General features: G+C 40.9%; 1 protein-coding gene across 5 annotated transcripts in view; it reads left to right on the forward strand.

Moving 5' to 3' along the window:
- The first annotated feature begins 1,306 nt into the window (after positions 1-1,306).
- Positions 1,307-16,211, forward strand: part of Psip1 (PC4 and SFRS1 interacting protein 1) — a 39,660-nt gene continuing 24,755 nt past the window's right edge. For all 5 annotated transcript variants that reach the window (XM_038332488.1, XM_038332491.1, XM_038332489.1 and 2 more), the window contains exons 1-3: positions 1,307-1,443; positions 1,788-1,997; positions 4,330-4,406. In XM_038332488.1, the coding sequence (XP_038188416.1) occupies positions 1,926-1,997; positions 4,330-4,406 (149 nt within the window). In that variant the 5' untranslated portion in view covers positions 1,307-1,443; positions 1,788-1,925. The remainder of the gene's footprint in view (positions 1,444-1,787; positions 1,998-4,329; positions 4,407-16,211) is intronic.

Consider the following 16,211-nt stretch of genomic DNA (forward strand, 5'->3'; position numbering starts at 1 on the left):
TTCAAACAAAGCTTTTTTGAATTTATTCTCAGCTGTCTTTATTTAAAGCAGTATTAGATAGGTATAAATACATGTTTTGATATTTTTCATGTCCTTAATGTTTCTAGGCTGTCTTATATAGGAAATATCTGATCTTGTTCATGTGGGTATATTCAATATCAAAACAGTGCTTTATTATAAACAGCATTTGGGGGAGAATCAATGAAGGATGAAAGAAAAGATTCATTTTTTTTAATACTTAAAAGTCTTCTAATGTACCACATATCTGTTGGAAACCAGGGTGTTAATGGATCAGAAAAATTAGACAGTTCTGGTACAGTAAAAATCATGATGTGTCAATCCACATCAGAAAACTGGGTATATTACAAAATATTAAAAACATGCATTGGCTAAAGGATCAAAAATCACCTTTAAAAACGCTTTAAGAGGTGAAATATGTAGGTGTTAGTAAGACTCCTCTCTTGTACCACCTATTAGCCACCACCCTTATAAGGAAATAAAAATTTAAATTTAGCTTGGGCTCAAACCCATATCCTAACAAGATAACTGCGCTTTCGATGTCATTGTTTTCTACCTTTCACGTTTTGCATCCACTGGGATTTCATTTTTCTTAACGGTTCTCCGTGGTTGAAATGTTAAAGAAATGAAATAGAGCTTTCTCATGTTACAGTCCCAAGGAAACGAAGACTGCAAAGCCCATTCTGCGATGTTGAAGAGGCCTACAAGGTGCACACCCTGCAACTGCTTCATAGCCCCAATTTGATCTCTGGGTTTTTGCACAGCTCCTCTCTCTCTCTTTTTTTTTTTTTTTTGGATGATGTAAACCGCGCAGGAGCATTACAGTCCCCCCACCTTGGAGGAGGATGCGAGAACAATCACCTTGGACTGCCAGTTTTTCTTAAACATGTAGCCATGGGCTATAGGCCCGAATACCCGCCCCCAAACGGGGTTCACAACAATCGTTTCCTCCCTCCCCGCCTTTTACATACAGTACACATACAAATACACACACGCAGAGCAGCCAGCAGGGGCGGGCCGGGCGCGACCACTGTGCCAGCCGCGGGGGTGGGAGACAATCAGCTCCGGCCCGCCTCCATGGAGGCCCTTCCCCTCCCTCCGGTCCCACGGCACCTGGCTGCTGTTCCTTGTAAGCAGGGGCACCTGCGGGCCCGAGCGTCTCCAAGAGCTCCGCTTCCGAGCCACGACCCTCGCCAGTCGCCGCGCCACCCCCACCTGGGCGAGCAGTTGGTACGGCCCAGCGCTAGCGGGCGCCGAGCGGGAGCCGCGCGGGAGCGGCGCAGCGACGGCGGCGGCGGTGGCGGTGGCGGTTGCAGCTCGGAGCCGTTGAGACGCCTCTGCGGCAGCTGGTGGCGCAGGTGGCCGGCGTGGACGTGGGCACAGGCAGCCAGCGCGCCCCGCAGCCCCAGCGTCTTCGCCCGGCAGGTGAAGGCCGCCCCGCCCCCGCTCGGCGCGGGTGGGAAGCGGGCGGCCGCGCTAGCTGCCTCCCTCCCCTCTCCCGCCGCGCCCCTCCCTCGTGGGCTGCGGCCCGTGGGAAAAGCCCTGGCCGCGATGGGGTGGGGAGGCGGGCGGCCGGGTGGCGGGCGGTGATGCTGCCTCAGGTGGCGGCGGCCACAGGCCCGGACGCTGCTCGGGACCGAGGCCGCGTTTCGAGGAGGCGCGCGGGCGGCTCCCCCTCCCCCTCCGCGGCCTCCCCTCCCCCTGCCCTCCTCCCCGCGGCCCCTCCCTGGGGTTTGCGCTTTAACCGCCCTCCCTGCTGTCCCTCGCAGGCTCGTCGGGACACCCCGAGGCATCCTCCCCCGCCCGCGGGCCCGCCAGTCCCAGCTCGTGTCCGCGCTCGCATCTCCTGATCGCGGCTGCGCTGCTCCCCCTTCTGGTCTTGGGACTCCCGGCGTCGCCCCTCCAACATGACTCGCGATTTCAAACCTGGAGACCTCATCTTCGCCAAGATGAAAGGTTATCCTCATTGGCCAGCTCGAGTAAGTGATTTGTAGCCCCAGTGGAGCGGTGCGGCAACCTTTCCAGAAAGAAAGGCCTGCTTTCCATCGTTTCTTCTCCGCTTCCTCTCCCTCGCTTCCCTTTACCGTTATTTGGAACCTTTCATTTTAGTTTTTTTTCAGTACTCTCCCGTGCAATTGTAAAATTGTCGGGTTTTCTGCACACCCGCGCGTTCCCTGTGGCTTGCTTTTGAGTCTGACAGGTGTTCTTCATAGGAAAAATTTAGATATGACATTCAGCTAATGTTCCATTGTAGGTGAAATCAACAAGTATGATCTTTATGTTTAAAAATGACATTTCCTTAAATTTTGGAATTTTAAATAAAATACAAGTCATCGACGAAATATGCAAACTACAATCCCTTGTCAGATGTGATTAAACTAGATTTAGATATGTTTAATACAGGATTTGCAGTTGGTGATGCACTTGGGCCTTTTTAATTCACATTCCTTGCCTTATGACCTTGAGGTTGTTTTATGGTTTTTCTCCACAGGCAAGGGGGAGGGTATAGACGGTACCCTGGGTTAAGGAAACCTGAGAAGTCTTAAGGACTCAAGATGTGATATGAAAAACCCAAGCTCCATTTTCAGAAAAAAGTGATTTTTTTTTCTAGTTTATAATGGTGCCTAGGATCAGAACATGATAAAGAATTTTGATTAGATAAACTCAAAATTTTTTAGAAAATAAACTGATGTTCTGAGATTGTAATTATTCTTCATACAGTTTTTTTTTCTTTTTGAAACAAAGTTTCTCTGTGCAGCCCTGACTGTTCTAGAACTCAGTCAAAATTAACTTGTTTCTTCCAAGACAGTACTTCTCCGTGTAGCTCTCTTTGTCCTGGAACTTGCTCTTCAGGCCCAGGTGATATTGAACTAGTAGATCCGCCTGCCTCTGCCTCCCAAGTGCTGGGATTAAAGTTGTGTGCCACCACCACCATCACTGCCAGTTGAAAAATTAATTATTTTAGAAACCTTTGTTTACAGATGGTTTTCCTTCATATATATTTGTACACCACTTCCATGACTTGTGCTGTGTGCAAAAGATTGTTTGATCCCTGAAACTGAAGTTTCAAACAGTTCAGAGCTGCTATGTGGATACTAGGACTTGAACTTGGGTCCTCTGCAAGATCAGCAAGTACTCTTAACTGTTGAGCTAAGGAGTTCATTTGCATTGGAATAGGATGTTTTTATTCCCCCCACCCCCATTTTCTTAGAAGCAGCTCAATTTGTTTTTTGATTTTTTTGGTTTGTTTGTTTGCTTGTTTGCTTGCTTATTGGTTGGTTTGTCATTTAAGACTCTGTTTAACAACTCTGGCTGTCCTGGATTATTAAAGTCATGCTCCACCCCAGACCTGGAGTTCTGACCCTTACTGCTATTCAAACATGGGGAAATAATGCTTTAAGCTTTTGTTTCGGTCTGCTTTTATATTACTTTTTTTTTTTTTTTAGTTCGGTGTGTAAGTTTGTGTGTTATGTATGCCAGTACCTGAGGAGGCCAGAGAGGGTGATGGAGCCTAGAAGTGGTGGTAAAGGACTTGGCATGGGTGTTAAAAGCTGAACTGGATCTCTGGAAGAGTTGCAAGTACTCTTAACCACGGAGCCATTTCTCTAGCCTCACATTACTTACTGTTTGTATAGCCCTCCTGCAGGATTGCACAGCAGGTTGAGACTCCTGTATGAAATGCTTGGTGTCAAATGTGTTCTGAAAATTAAGTAATTGGGGATTTTAGAAAGCTAATCGTGGTGCACTGCTTTAAGATTTGCTGCTGGGCCCAACAGTGTGGCATAGCCTTTAAACCTAGCACTTGGGAGGCAGAGGCAGGTAGATTTCTGAGTTCAAAGATAGTCGGGGCTACACAGAGAAACTGTTTGGAAAAACAAAAAGAAATAAAAACAATTAAATTGTATGAAAAATAATTACGATTTTAGAACATCACAGTTATTTTTAAATGATTTTGAGTTTATCTAATCAAAATTCTTTTAAGTATTATCTATCATGTTCTGATCCTAGGTACCCTGTCTCAAAAAAACAAAACAAAAGATTTGCTGCTGGGATGATTTAGTAAGCACATGATAACCTTAGTATTTTTCCAAACAAGGATAAAACTGTTAAATGCATGAAAAAAAAAAAGGACTCTGGTGTCACCAAATGAATCCTGAGAAAAATAATCTTGCCTTTAGAACTTATTTGAGTGGATTTGTAAAATGAGTCAATTTTGTATCTGATCCATTTAGGGTGTCTTATTCTGAGTTCACACGTGTGTGGCAGGGTGTGTAAGATTTAAAACTTTACCTTTTCTGATCTTTCTTTTAGGTAGATGAAGTTCCTGATGGAGCTGTGAAACCACCCACAAACAAACTACCCATTTTCTTTTTCGGAACCCATGAGACGTAAGTCCTGATAGTGTTAAGATCAAATGACAATTTTGCAGAGGTTAGGCATAGAATGAAAAGCATGTCGAGATTTCACAATTCAAGGGGAAGTGACAGTGAAGTAGAAGACTATTTTTTTAAAGACAGGGTCTCACTATGTAGCCCTGGCTGGCCTCTGGTGTTCCGTGTTGACCAGGCTCTCTTGAACTCACAGAGATGAACTTGTGTCTGCCTCCCATGTTTGGGGATGAAATGCCATCATATCTGGACTGAGATGGAAAGCTTAAAAGTGATCTTTAACGTCTCCTTTACATTTTTAACATTTATTTTCTTGTTCAATACTGGAACATTGTTTGTTTGAGACAGACTATGACTATGTATCCATGGCTAAGAACTCACTATATAGACAAGGTTGGCATTGAACTCAAGAGATCCGTCACCTCTGCCCCTTAAGTTATGGGATGTAAATGTGCCTGACTGGGCAGCCTTGTTTGAAGGTAGAGATTAAGGACAGTACATCTTGGGAGAAACTAAAAGGAACGTTGGCCACAGGGAATGAGGGGTGAATGTGATCAGACTATGCTATGTAATGTATGAAGTTTTCAGAGTTTGTGAGAAGTTACCCTCTCAGTGATCCCAGGAGTGATGGATGGATGAAATCAGTAGCAAGGCTTTGAGTATTCTTTGTAAGTAAAATCAGGATAGCCCAGCACTGTGTTCGGTCTTGTCCTGTTAGCCATACAGATGCCGTGAAGAAAAGAGGGAAGTGAGACTGTGAGTTTTTATAATCACCGGAGGCAGTCTGTCTGACTGCTGTCCCAGGTGTATGTATGGCTAGCTGGTGAAGGAAATTGGTATTCTATACAGCTGAATGTTGAACTGTTAGTTCCTTATAACCACATGAAATTGCTATGAAGGCTATTTCAACTTATTGCCAAAGCTTATTTTCTTAGATACCTATAATTATTAGCCTTATGTGCACTGTATAATCTACCTGACTTGAACTTAAATGTAATCTATAGGATAGGCTAGGTTACTTGACATGAAACAAAATTATTGACACCTTAATTATCACTATGTATTCTTTTTTCCTTTTCTTTCATATATTACATCTCAACCACTCTTTCCCTTTTTTCTCCTCCCGGTCCCTCACTCCCAGATCTACTTCTTCATTTTCCTTCAGAAAAGAGCAGGCCTCCCAGGGATATCAACCGTACATCACATACCAGGGCTGAACAAGGCAGACTAGTAGGAGGAATCATGTTGTTGTTGTTTTGTTTGTTTTTTGAGACAGTGTTTTTCTTTTTTGGTTTTCCGAGACAGGGTTTCTCCGTAGTTTTGGAGCCTGTCCTGGAACTAACACTTGTAGAACAGCCTGGCTTCTCATACTCAGAGATCCACCTATCTCAAGTGCTGGGATTAAAGGCATGCACTACAACTGCCCTGCTGAGGCAGTGTTTTTCTACGTAACTTTGTCTGTTTGGCTGTCCTGGAACTTGCTCTATAGACCAGACCTCAGACTCAGAGATCCACTGGCCTCTGCTTCCCAAGTGCTAGGATCAAAGCACACATCACTAGTGCTCAGCCCGTAATTAAGTTTTTCAAAACAAAGTTTTGGATCTATATTGGAATAACCTTCACAATATTTAGTTTGACTTAGGTTCACATGTGTTTTGTATATGAGAAAACAACTTTTAAGGATTGCTTAATTTGTGATTCCAGGGTAATATTCCACAATTTAGAGACCTTGTAGTAAATTCAATAGGGAAAAGGTCTTTAAAAGGTTAAACTGCACTGTGTATCAAAATAGGGATGTGCTTGGTGTGGTGCAAGCTCTGAGGTGCCAGTATCACATGGAACTGTAGTCAGAAAAAAATGCTCTTAGGGTCTGGCCCTTATCTGCACTAATTGTGTGTTCTCACTCAGAGCCACAACTCCAGCCCTCCAGAACTTTAAATGTAGAAGAAAAAAGGCTGTCTTTTACCTATCATTTAAAAACAGAACTTTTGTATTGTAAATAGTTTAGATTTTTATTTCTTTTGCAGTGCTGAGGATCATACACAGGGCCTTGCTCTACCACTGAGCTATTATACCCTAGCTTGATTTTTATATACTTGAAGTTCAACAATTGCATTAAATATGCAACTTATTTGGTTAATTTGGAATTAAGATGGTTAGTGTTGGGGCTGGAGAGATGGCTCAGCAGTTAAGAGCACTGAGTGTTCTTACAGAGTTCAATTCCTAGTATCCAGATGGCAGCTGATGACTATAACTCCCATTCCAATAGATCCGACACTTTAACACAGGACACATATATAGGTAAAATACCAATGTGCATAAGATAAAAAATAAAAAATTAAAAAAATTTGTTTGAGCTGAGATTTCAGTTTATTGGTAAAGTGCTTGCCTATAACGCATGAGGTTGTAGGTTAGCTCCCCAGTACTATGCCGATAAAGGTCATGAATGAGGAAAATGAATTAGTATGAAAGAAACTAGGATATAGTTAAAGAATTGAAAGACTTTTTTGTGGGCGGGGAGGGGTTCAAGACAAGGTTTCTATGTGTGCTGCTGGCTGTCTTGAAGCTTGCTCTGTAGACCTGTCTGGCCTCAAACTCACAGAGAGAGCCTCCTTAGTACTGGGATTAAAGGCATCCGCTACCTCTGCCTGGCAAGTTAATATTTTTTTTTCAAAATAGATTTATAGTATTTTAATCTACAGTGGCTATACATACCATTTACCTTTGGAAAAACAGTTGCTATATCCTTGTTCTGGCTATTTAACTTTTTTTTTGGTTTTTCGAGACAAAGTTTCTCTGTGGCTTTGGAGCCTGTCCTGGAACTAGCTCTTGTAGACCAGGCTGGCCTCGAACTCACAGAGATCCGCCTGCCTCTGCCTCCCGAGTGCTGGGATTAAAGGCGTGCGCCACCACCGCCCGGCGCTATTTAACTTTTTAAAACAATTTTTAAAAGATTAATGATGGGGCTGGAGAGATGGCTCAGAGGTTAAGAGCACTGGCTGCTCTTCCTGAGTTCAATTCCCAGCAACCACATGGTGGCTCACAACCATCTGTACTGAGATCTGACGCCCTCCTATGGCATGTGGGCATACATCAAGACAGAATGTTGTATACATAATAAATAAATAAATCTTTAAAAAAAGATTAATGATGGACTAAGTATGACAGTCTTTTTTTTCGGTTCCCAAAATTTGGGAGGGTAATTATTTATTTGAAATTTAAAATTTAGATTTTTCCAAGATGGAAGTGTATTGTAATAAGAAGTTAGAGAAATGGGGAAGGAAGAATATAGAAAAGCAAGTAGAAATTCAGAAGTGTACAACTTATAACTGATTTGTTTCTGAAATTTATTTATAGCTCTGATTGGCCTGGAACTTGCTATGTAAACTAGGCTATGTTTGAATTCACAGATTGACCTTCCTTTGTTTCTGGATTGCTAGGATTAAAATTGTGCACCACCATTCCTGGCCTTAAAGTTTTTTTGTGTGTGCATTTATAGTCCATTGATTACTATATTCTTTCCTTAACATATACACATCTGATTCTCCTTAATCTTTTATGTCATTTATATATCTGTTTTGGTAGTCAAGTTTTAAATATTAGACCTTGACCTCTTAAGGTGTACTAACTATTCATGGTATCTTAGACTTATCTTAGTCAAAACTGATTTTTACTGAGTGGCTCTGATATGGACCCAGTCAAAAAACTTTTGGATTACCAGACTCAGAAGTCTAGATAGTACTTCTCAACCTTCCTAATGTGACCCTGTAATATAGTTCCTTAATGTTGTGGTGACCCCCAACCATAAAATGATTTTATTGCTACTTCATAACTAATTTTTCTACTGTTGTGCATTGTAACATAAGTATCTGATATGCAGGATATCTGATGCAACCCACAGATGGAGAACCGCTGGTCTAGGTGTTAACTTTGATTTCATAGCAGATAATCCCTCCCTTTTCCCACAAATCCTGATTGACTTCTGTTAAAGCTCAATTTCATGCTGTAATCTAGGATTCCTATAATTAGTGTTTTTACATAGGTGTACTCTCTCTCTCTCTCTCTCTCTCTCTCTATATATATATATATATACACACACACACACACACACACATACAAACATACACATAAAATCAGTTATCTATGTTTCAATCAGATCATGCCATTTTGTCCAAAAATCTTCACTAACTCCCTATTAATATTACCAATAACTTAAGTGACTAACTAGCAATAAGTCCTGGTTATGAAACTCTCTATGAATTAACCTTTGTTTAGCTCTCTAACCACATTATTTTAGTTAAAAATTTTTTTAATACTGCCCCAAACTCCTCCCAGGTCCTCCCTACTTACTCTCTCAACTAAAACAAAACAAAATACAATAATGAAGCAAAAATATTATTTATTTATAATGTATACAATGTTTTGCCAGAAGAGGGCATTAGATCTCTTTCTAGATGGTTGTTGCGAGCCACCCTGTGGTTGCTGGGAATTGAACTCTGGACTTATGGAAGAACAACCAGTTCTCTTAATCTCTAAACAACCAGTTCTCTTAATCTCTGAGCCATCTCTCCAGCCCAAGGGAGTCTATAGTATGTTAGTGCATGGCGTGTGTGTGGAGGGGGGTACAAAGAGGATAACTTTGGAGTCGATTTTCTGTTTATACCTTGATGTGCATTCTGGGGACCTGAATCGGTGTTCGCAGGCTTGTGTAGCAAGCCCTTCAGTCACTGAGCCAAGGCCCCAACCAGCCCACGTGGTGTCTTTCACTGCCTTGTTTCATCTTGCCTGAGGGTGTTCCTGCTTTTTTCTGGAAAGGTTATGTTTTCAGATATTAAAGTCAGTCAGATCTTGCTTAGTTGCTCCTGTTTATATTTATATTCTTGGTTGAAATGATGGATGAATTTTGTTTCCTTGGCTTTGACTACAATTGAAGACCCTGAACAGCTTTATTACTTAAGAGGCTACCATGTACTATTAGTTCAGTATTTGATAAAGGACAACTCTTGTGCTAAAATCCTCTGTTTATGAATTTTCTGTTAACATACTGGACAATACTAAATACAGATAGACTAGAAATCAGCCATTTACTTGTTACATGACCTTGAGCAGGTCTCTTCCTGATTTGTAGACTAAGAATAATAATAGAATCTACCTTGGGCTTTTGGTGTGCTACATGAAAAGGCATGGATATGTTTAAAATTGTATTGTTTTGGGCTGGAGAAGTGTCTCTGTCAGTAAAGGATGGCATGAAGACCTGAGTTCAGATTCCCAGTACCCATGTAAAACCTGAGTAGTGGTGTGCTTCTGTAACTAGCCCTAGGGCACAGAGAGTTGGCCAGCCCATATAGATAGCTAAATCTGTGAGGTCCGGGTTTAGCGAGAAATCCTGTCTCAAGAAATAAGATGGAGGGCAAGTGAAGAAGACTGCTTGGCATCTTCATTGATTCGTGCACATAACCTGAGCGTAGACACACTTAGACACATACATATATATTGTAAAGGTTTGACAAGCTTTTGAGAATAAATCCAATTTTCTTGGATTTATAAATTAATATTAACACATTTTATAGTTTACTTATATTTATCTTTCCCACCCCCTTTTTTTGATACAGGATTTCTCTATGTAACAGACCTGGCTGTCTTAAAACTTGCTTTGTAAATCAGGCTGGCCTTGAACTCACAGAGATCTTCCTGCCTCTGCCTCTTGAGTGCCGGGATTAAACACCACCATTGCCCAGCTTAATATTTGTGTGTATTGATTGTCTAATGAATCATTTCTTATCTAAAAAAGTTAAATGCTGTTATGTAGTATAAAATCTTTAAAGTTTTTAAAAAGGTTACTTTGTGTGTTTGGATGTTACTTTTATTTTTTAATTTATTTAACTATGTGTTGCTGTGAAGGTATCAGATCCCTTGGAACTGGAGTTACATATAGTTGTGAGCTGCATGTGGGTGCTGGGAATTGAACTCAGGTCCTCTGGAAGAGCAACCGGTGCTCTTAACCACTGAACCATCTCTCCAGCCCCATGTTTGGATGTTTTGTCTGCATGCCTGTGTATCTATGCCTCTAGCAGCCAGAAAGGGCATTGGATCTTTTGGGACTGGACTTGTGAGCCACTCTCCAGATGCTGAGACTCAAAATCTGTTTTAGAGCCAGTCCTCTAAACTATTTATCAGTCTTTCTAGCCTCTTATATTTACTTTTGTCTCTTGTATTTCAGAATGACCTTGAACTTGCTATGTAGACAGTAGGACTTCTGATCCTTGTCTCTTCCTCCCTTATGTTACATTTGATGCGGTGCTAGAGGTTGAACTCCAGGGCTTGTGTGTTGGAGGCAAACATTGAGCCAGTTAATTGTCCCTCATCTCCAGCCTTTCATGTTAGAGTGGATTTTTCTTTTTTTTTTTTTTTAAATTTGAGGCAGGGTCTTTGTTTAGAGCCAGCCCTCACTGTCCTGGACCAGGACAAACCAGGATGGCCTGAAGCTCACAGACTCCTCCTGCTCTGCCTCCAACGCTCCAGCGTGCTGGGATTTAACCTTTGAATGTTTTCTGAACAGTGAGTCAGTTGTCACCACACAAGCTGTCTCTTGGGAATTAGTAATAATATCTACAAACTAATCTGGATACCATTTACTGATCCGTGAGGTTGCGTCTCCAGGGAGGGAATCGCTCTGCTTTGTTTTTCCTGCATTATGATTTTCAACTTGATCCTTTGATTCAACTCGTTTTAGAATTAGACAGGTGCAAAGATTGTGCTCCAGTAGGCTGCATCATAGCAGCATTTTTAATAATAAAAGTGGTATGAACTAATTTGGTGTAACATTCAGGGAAAAAAATTTGTCAACAAATTGTTTATTGTAGCTGTATGTATGATGTATTGAAGTGATTTTTAACGAAGAATAGTGTAGTTGATAAAATTATGTTATTTTTTTTGTAAGATACAGTATTCTCTCAGAACATAAAAACTGAGACAGTTTTCATGTTCACCCGGCCTGGTTTTGATCTTGATGTACAGGCAGTGATGATCTTGAATTTCTGATGCTCTTGTCTCCCAGCTCCTGAGTACAGTATTACAAGTATGTGCCACCATGCCTATTTTTTTTTTTCTGGGAAAAAAAAATCACAGAAGCTTTATTGAGATAATTGGTTTCATATAGTTTACCCATTTAAGTCTATAAATTTAGTAGTTTTTACATTTCCAAAACATTAGATTTTAGATTATTACTGTTTCAGAAGATACTACAGGTGCCTTCTGTTTCTCTGTCCAGTCTTTGATGTGGCTGACGCAACTCTTAAACTACTTTCCTGAGTAAATGAAACAATTTAATGAGGTCTTTAGTCACTATTAATTTTTAATTTAATATAGTGTTTCAAGATTAATACTTTAGTATGTGATAATGCTTCCCTTATTTACTGCCAACTAATATTTCATTTTCTGATTTTACCATGTTATATTTATGACTTGATAGACATCTGGGTTTCCCACTGCTAGGTATTATAAATAATGTTGATATAAGCACTAATAATGCAATTATTCTTTGGATGATGATGGGATCTAGCCCAGGGCTTTGCATATCCTAGGCAAGCTTTCTACTACTTAATTATATACAGTCAGTCATTGTGTATATGGACATATGTTTTTACCTCGCTAGAAACAAATTCTTGGTTCAAATGACAGCTAAATGTTTAATCATTTGAGAAATTGTCAGACTTCTTGCAGAACTTTCAAGTATAAATATTTCAAATTCTTCATTTTAGTTTTTGCCTTTTTTTTGAGACAGGTTATGAATATCATGAAGCCTTCAGACCACATAGATGAGGTATAAACAGAGGTAGAGCTCTTTCTTCCCTCTGCCCAGCCCCAAATAATCACACAAAAACTTAACTACAAAATCCTATAGCTTAGGCTTATTACTTAACTAGCTCTTACAACTTAAACTTAGAACCCATTTCTATTAATCTACATTTTCCCACATGGCTTGTGGCTTTACCTGTTTTCCAACATGTCTTATTCCTCTGTCAGCTTGCTTGCATCTCTTTCTAAATCCACCCTTCCTCTTTGTTTTCAGTTTGGCTTTCCTGCCTAGCCTTATTCTGCCTTGTTATAGGCCAAATCAGCTTTATCATCAACCAATGATAATACATATTCACAGTGTACAGAAGGATTATCCCACAGCACTTTAAACAGATTCTCCTTTAGAGTGCTGGATTAACAGGCCTTTGTCACCGTACCTTACATGGATTTTTGTGGTCCTGGGAATGAACCTAGGACTTCCTACATTCTAGAGAAGCACTATACCAACTGAGCTACATCCCAGCTATAAATTGTTTTTATTTATATTTCTATGATTGACTAGTGATGCTGTGACTTTTATGTGTGAATTTAAAAAGATCTTAGGCTGGGAGGTGGTGGCACATATCTTTAATCCTAGCTTTTGCAGTCTTGACAGTTTGAGGCCAGCCTGGTCTACAGAGTTCCAGGACAGCCATAGCTACACAGAGAAGCCCTATCCCAAAGAAAGAAAACAAAGCAAAAGATCTTGGGCCAGGCATGATGGGACACATCTATTTTTTAAAAAATTAACATTTTGTTGTGAACATCAAACACTGCACCTAAATATGAGCCATTCATCTGAAGACATCTTTACCATGACTGAAGCACTGGGCTGGTGTTTACAATTACACTACCCAAACTGCTTAGTGACAATGCTGTCTGATGATCAAATGTCACCAGCTGAACACAATTATGAAAAGAGCAAGCTTTCCTCTGCCTTCAAATCAAAATGAAACGTTTTCACCTGGAAAGAGCACTTATTTCACCCGGTTTTAAATAAATCCCAGCATGCTCTCAGGCTCAGGAACGATGTACCCCAGAGCTATACAGTAACGCTGGAAGTTCCCTGCAACAATCAATTGCTAAAAGAGAAGGTGTTCAGTCGTCCTAACTGCTCCTCTCTCTCAGATGCCGTGCTTCAGCAGCACTACAGAGGGGCAGAGGGGCTGCAAGAACAGAGCCTCCCTGCCACGTAGTTCTGGTCCTTGTCCGTTCCATGGTTTTTAGCAGCTTTAGTTTTGGGTCATCACAATAGTACGTTTTTTTTTTTTCCCAACTAAAACTATGCAGATAGGTTAGACCACAGGAAGTGCAGTCCTGATTACAGGGCTGTGTGCATCCTACACAGCCTGATGGAGAGCAGCCATCAGTTCTACAACAGTGCTTCAACACTTGACATCAAAGTCAACACTGAAGTTAGAGTGAGCTGGAGGACACAGGGCAATGCTGACAGAGCCGCTCTGAGGCCAATTTGGCAACAGTGCCTTAAGGTGGTTTTGGTTTTGGTTTTGTTTTTTTGAACCGGGGTTTCTCTGTAGCTTTGGAGCCTGTCCTGGAACTATCTCTTGTAGACCACCAACCTGGCCTCGAACTCAGAGATCCACCTGCCTCTGCCTCCCGAGTGCTGGGATTAAAGACGTGTCTCACTACTGCCCAGCGATGGGACACATCTTTTTATTATTATTATTATTATTATTATTATTATTATTTTTGGTTTTTTTCGAGACAGGGTTTGCCTGTAGTTTCTAGAGCCTGTCCTGGAACTAGCTCTTGTAGACCAGGCTGGCCTCGAACTCAGAGATCCGCCTGCCTCTGCCTCCGGAGTACTGAGATTAAAGGCGTGCGCCACCACCGCCCGGCGATGGGACACATCTTTAATCTAGTACTTGGGAAGCAGAGACAGGCAGATCTCTGATTTCTAGACCAGCCTGGTATACATAGAGAGTGCCAGGCCAGCCAGTCTCAGAAATTTATTTTTTTTAAAATATTTATTATGTATACAATATTCTGTCTGTAAGTATGTTTGCAGGCTAGAAGATGGCACCAGACCTCATCACAGATGGTTGTGAGCCACCATGTGGTTGCTGGGAATTGAACTCAGGACCTTTGGAAGAGCAGGCAATGCTCTTAACCGCTGAGCCATCTCTCCAGCCCCCTCAGAAATTTTTTTTTGTAGGGCAGGTAGTATTGGAGACATGCATCAGTGGTTAAGAGAACACAACTTCTTATAGATGACCCAGGTTCCCATTACCTATGTTGTATGGCTCAAAACTGCATGCAACTCCTACTCCAGGGAATCTGACATCCTCTTCTGACCTCTGGATATTGTACTCGTGCACACTCCACTCTCCCCATATACATGGAATTAATAAAACAAAAATCTCAAAACCTTTGTATAGTTATTATATGCTAGTTATTTAGGTTTGTAAAGGTCTGGGTTTGGAGGGTTCAAAGGATGGGTAGAAGTTTTAGAAACCTGCAAAATGTAAATTTAAACACTACCAATTAGAATGAAAAATTGTAAATTTTTAACTGTTTCTGTGTAAGTGGCATGCTTTTATTGAGACCAAATATAACTTGATTATATTCTGTAATCAGACACCAATTCTATTAAGGTGAGAATAGTGCAGTTCAATATCGTAGGCAGCAGAGAAAGGCTGTACTTAACTTGGTATAGTATTAGCACGCACAAATTTAGTTTCTACAGTTTAAATAACTCACATATCCAGCAACATGTAAAATTTCATTTCTGCTCTAGTAACTAAGATTGCTGTTGGTTTTGCAATCTATAAATTGAGATGTAAAAGATTTATTTATCATGTACACAGTGTTCTGTCTGCATGTCTGCAGAACAGAAGAGGGCACCAGATCTCATTATAGATGGTTGTGGGCCACTATGTGGTTGCTGGGAATTGAACTCAGAACCTTTGGAAGAGTAGCCAGTGCTCTTAACCTCTGAACCACCTCTCTAGTCCTGAGATATAAATTACTGGTCATTACCAGGTCACTTTGAAAGTTTCTTGATGTGCTAGCACACATCTTTAATTCTAGAAGGATCTCTGAGTTCCAGGACACAGAGAAATCTTGTTTAGAGAAAAACAACGATGGTGGGTCATGTTTTTATCATGGTAGATCTGTGTTTATCAGATCATGAGTAGTTTACAAGTAATTTGCATTTGTTTCCTGATAATAAACACCTACATGACATTTTAATAAATGAGCTAGCAAAAAAGAAAATGTACCAAAGAAACAGTAATAATGCTAGAAGTTAGTTGAATGTGCTAACCTTGAATAGATCGATCTGTACATTGGAGAGGTACTAGATGGCCAGCCAGAAGTTGTTAGTGAAGCAGTAGAAACAAATGTCAGCAGAAGAGAGAAACGTGACTGTAATGAAAGGATAAACATGTCACAGAAGTAAAGCCAGCAAAAAGCTATTAAAAGCATTCCCTGGGCCTGCTGAGGTAGCTAAGAGGTTAAAAGCACTGGCTGCTCTTCCAGGGGTCTTGAGTTCAGTTCCCAGCAACCACATGGTGGCTCACAACCATCTATAATGAGATCTGGTGCCCTCTTCTGGTCTGCAGGCAGACATGCAGAAGAAACACTGTACCATGTGCAGGGTGGTGCACAACTTTAATCTTAGTATTCTAGAGTACTATGAGTTCAAGGCCAGCCTGGTCTGAATAGAGTTCCAAGGCATCCAAGGTTATACAATGAGACCCTGTTTCATTATAATATAATGTAATATAACAATATATAATACAGTTTCCTAAGAAAAATGTGGGAAGCTGATTCAAACTTAAAGAGTATGACATTTATCAAGGTAGAACAATGTGCTTGTTGAATGCAAGTTATCAGAACGGAAGTACTGAAGTTGTAGCTTTTCTGTTCAGTTTTTCTTTTGTGGTGTTGAGATTAAACTCAAAGCCAGGCTGTGGTGGCACATGCCTTTAATCCCAGTACATCTAA

This window comes from Arvicola amphibius, chromosome 6, assembly GCF_903992535.2.
Source record: "Arvicola amphibius chromosome 6, mArvAmp1.2, whole genome shotgun sequence".
NCBI lineage: Eukaryota > Metazoa > Chordata > Mammalia > Rodentia > Cricetidae > Arvicola > Arvicola amphibius.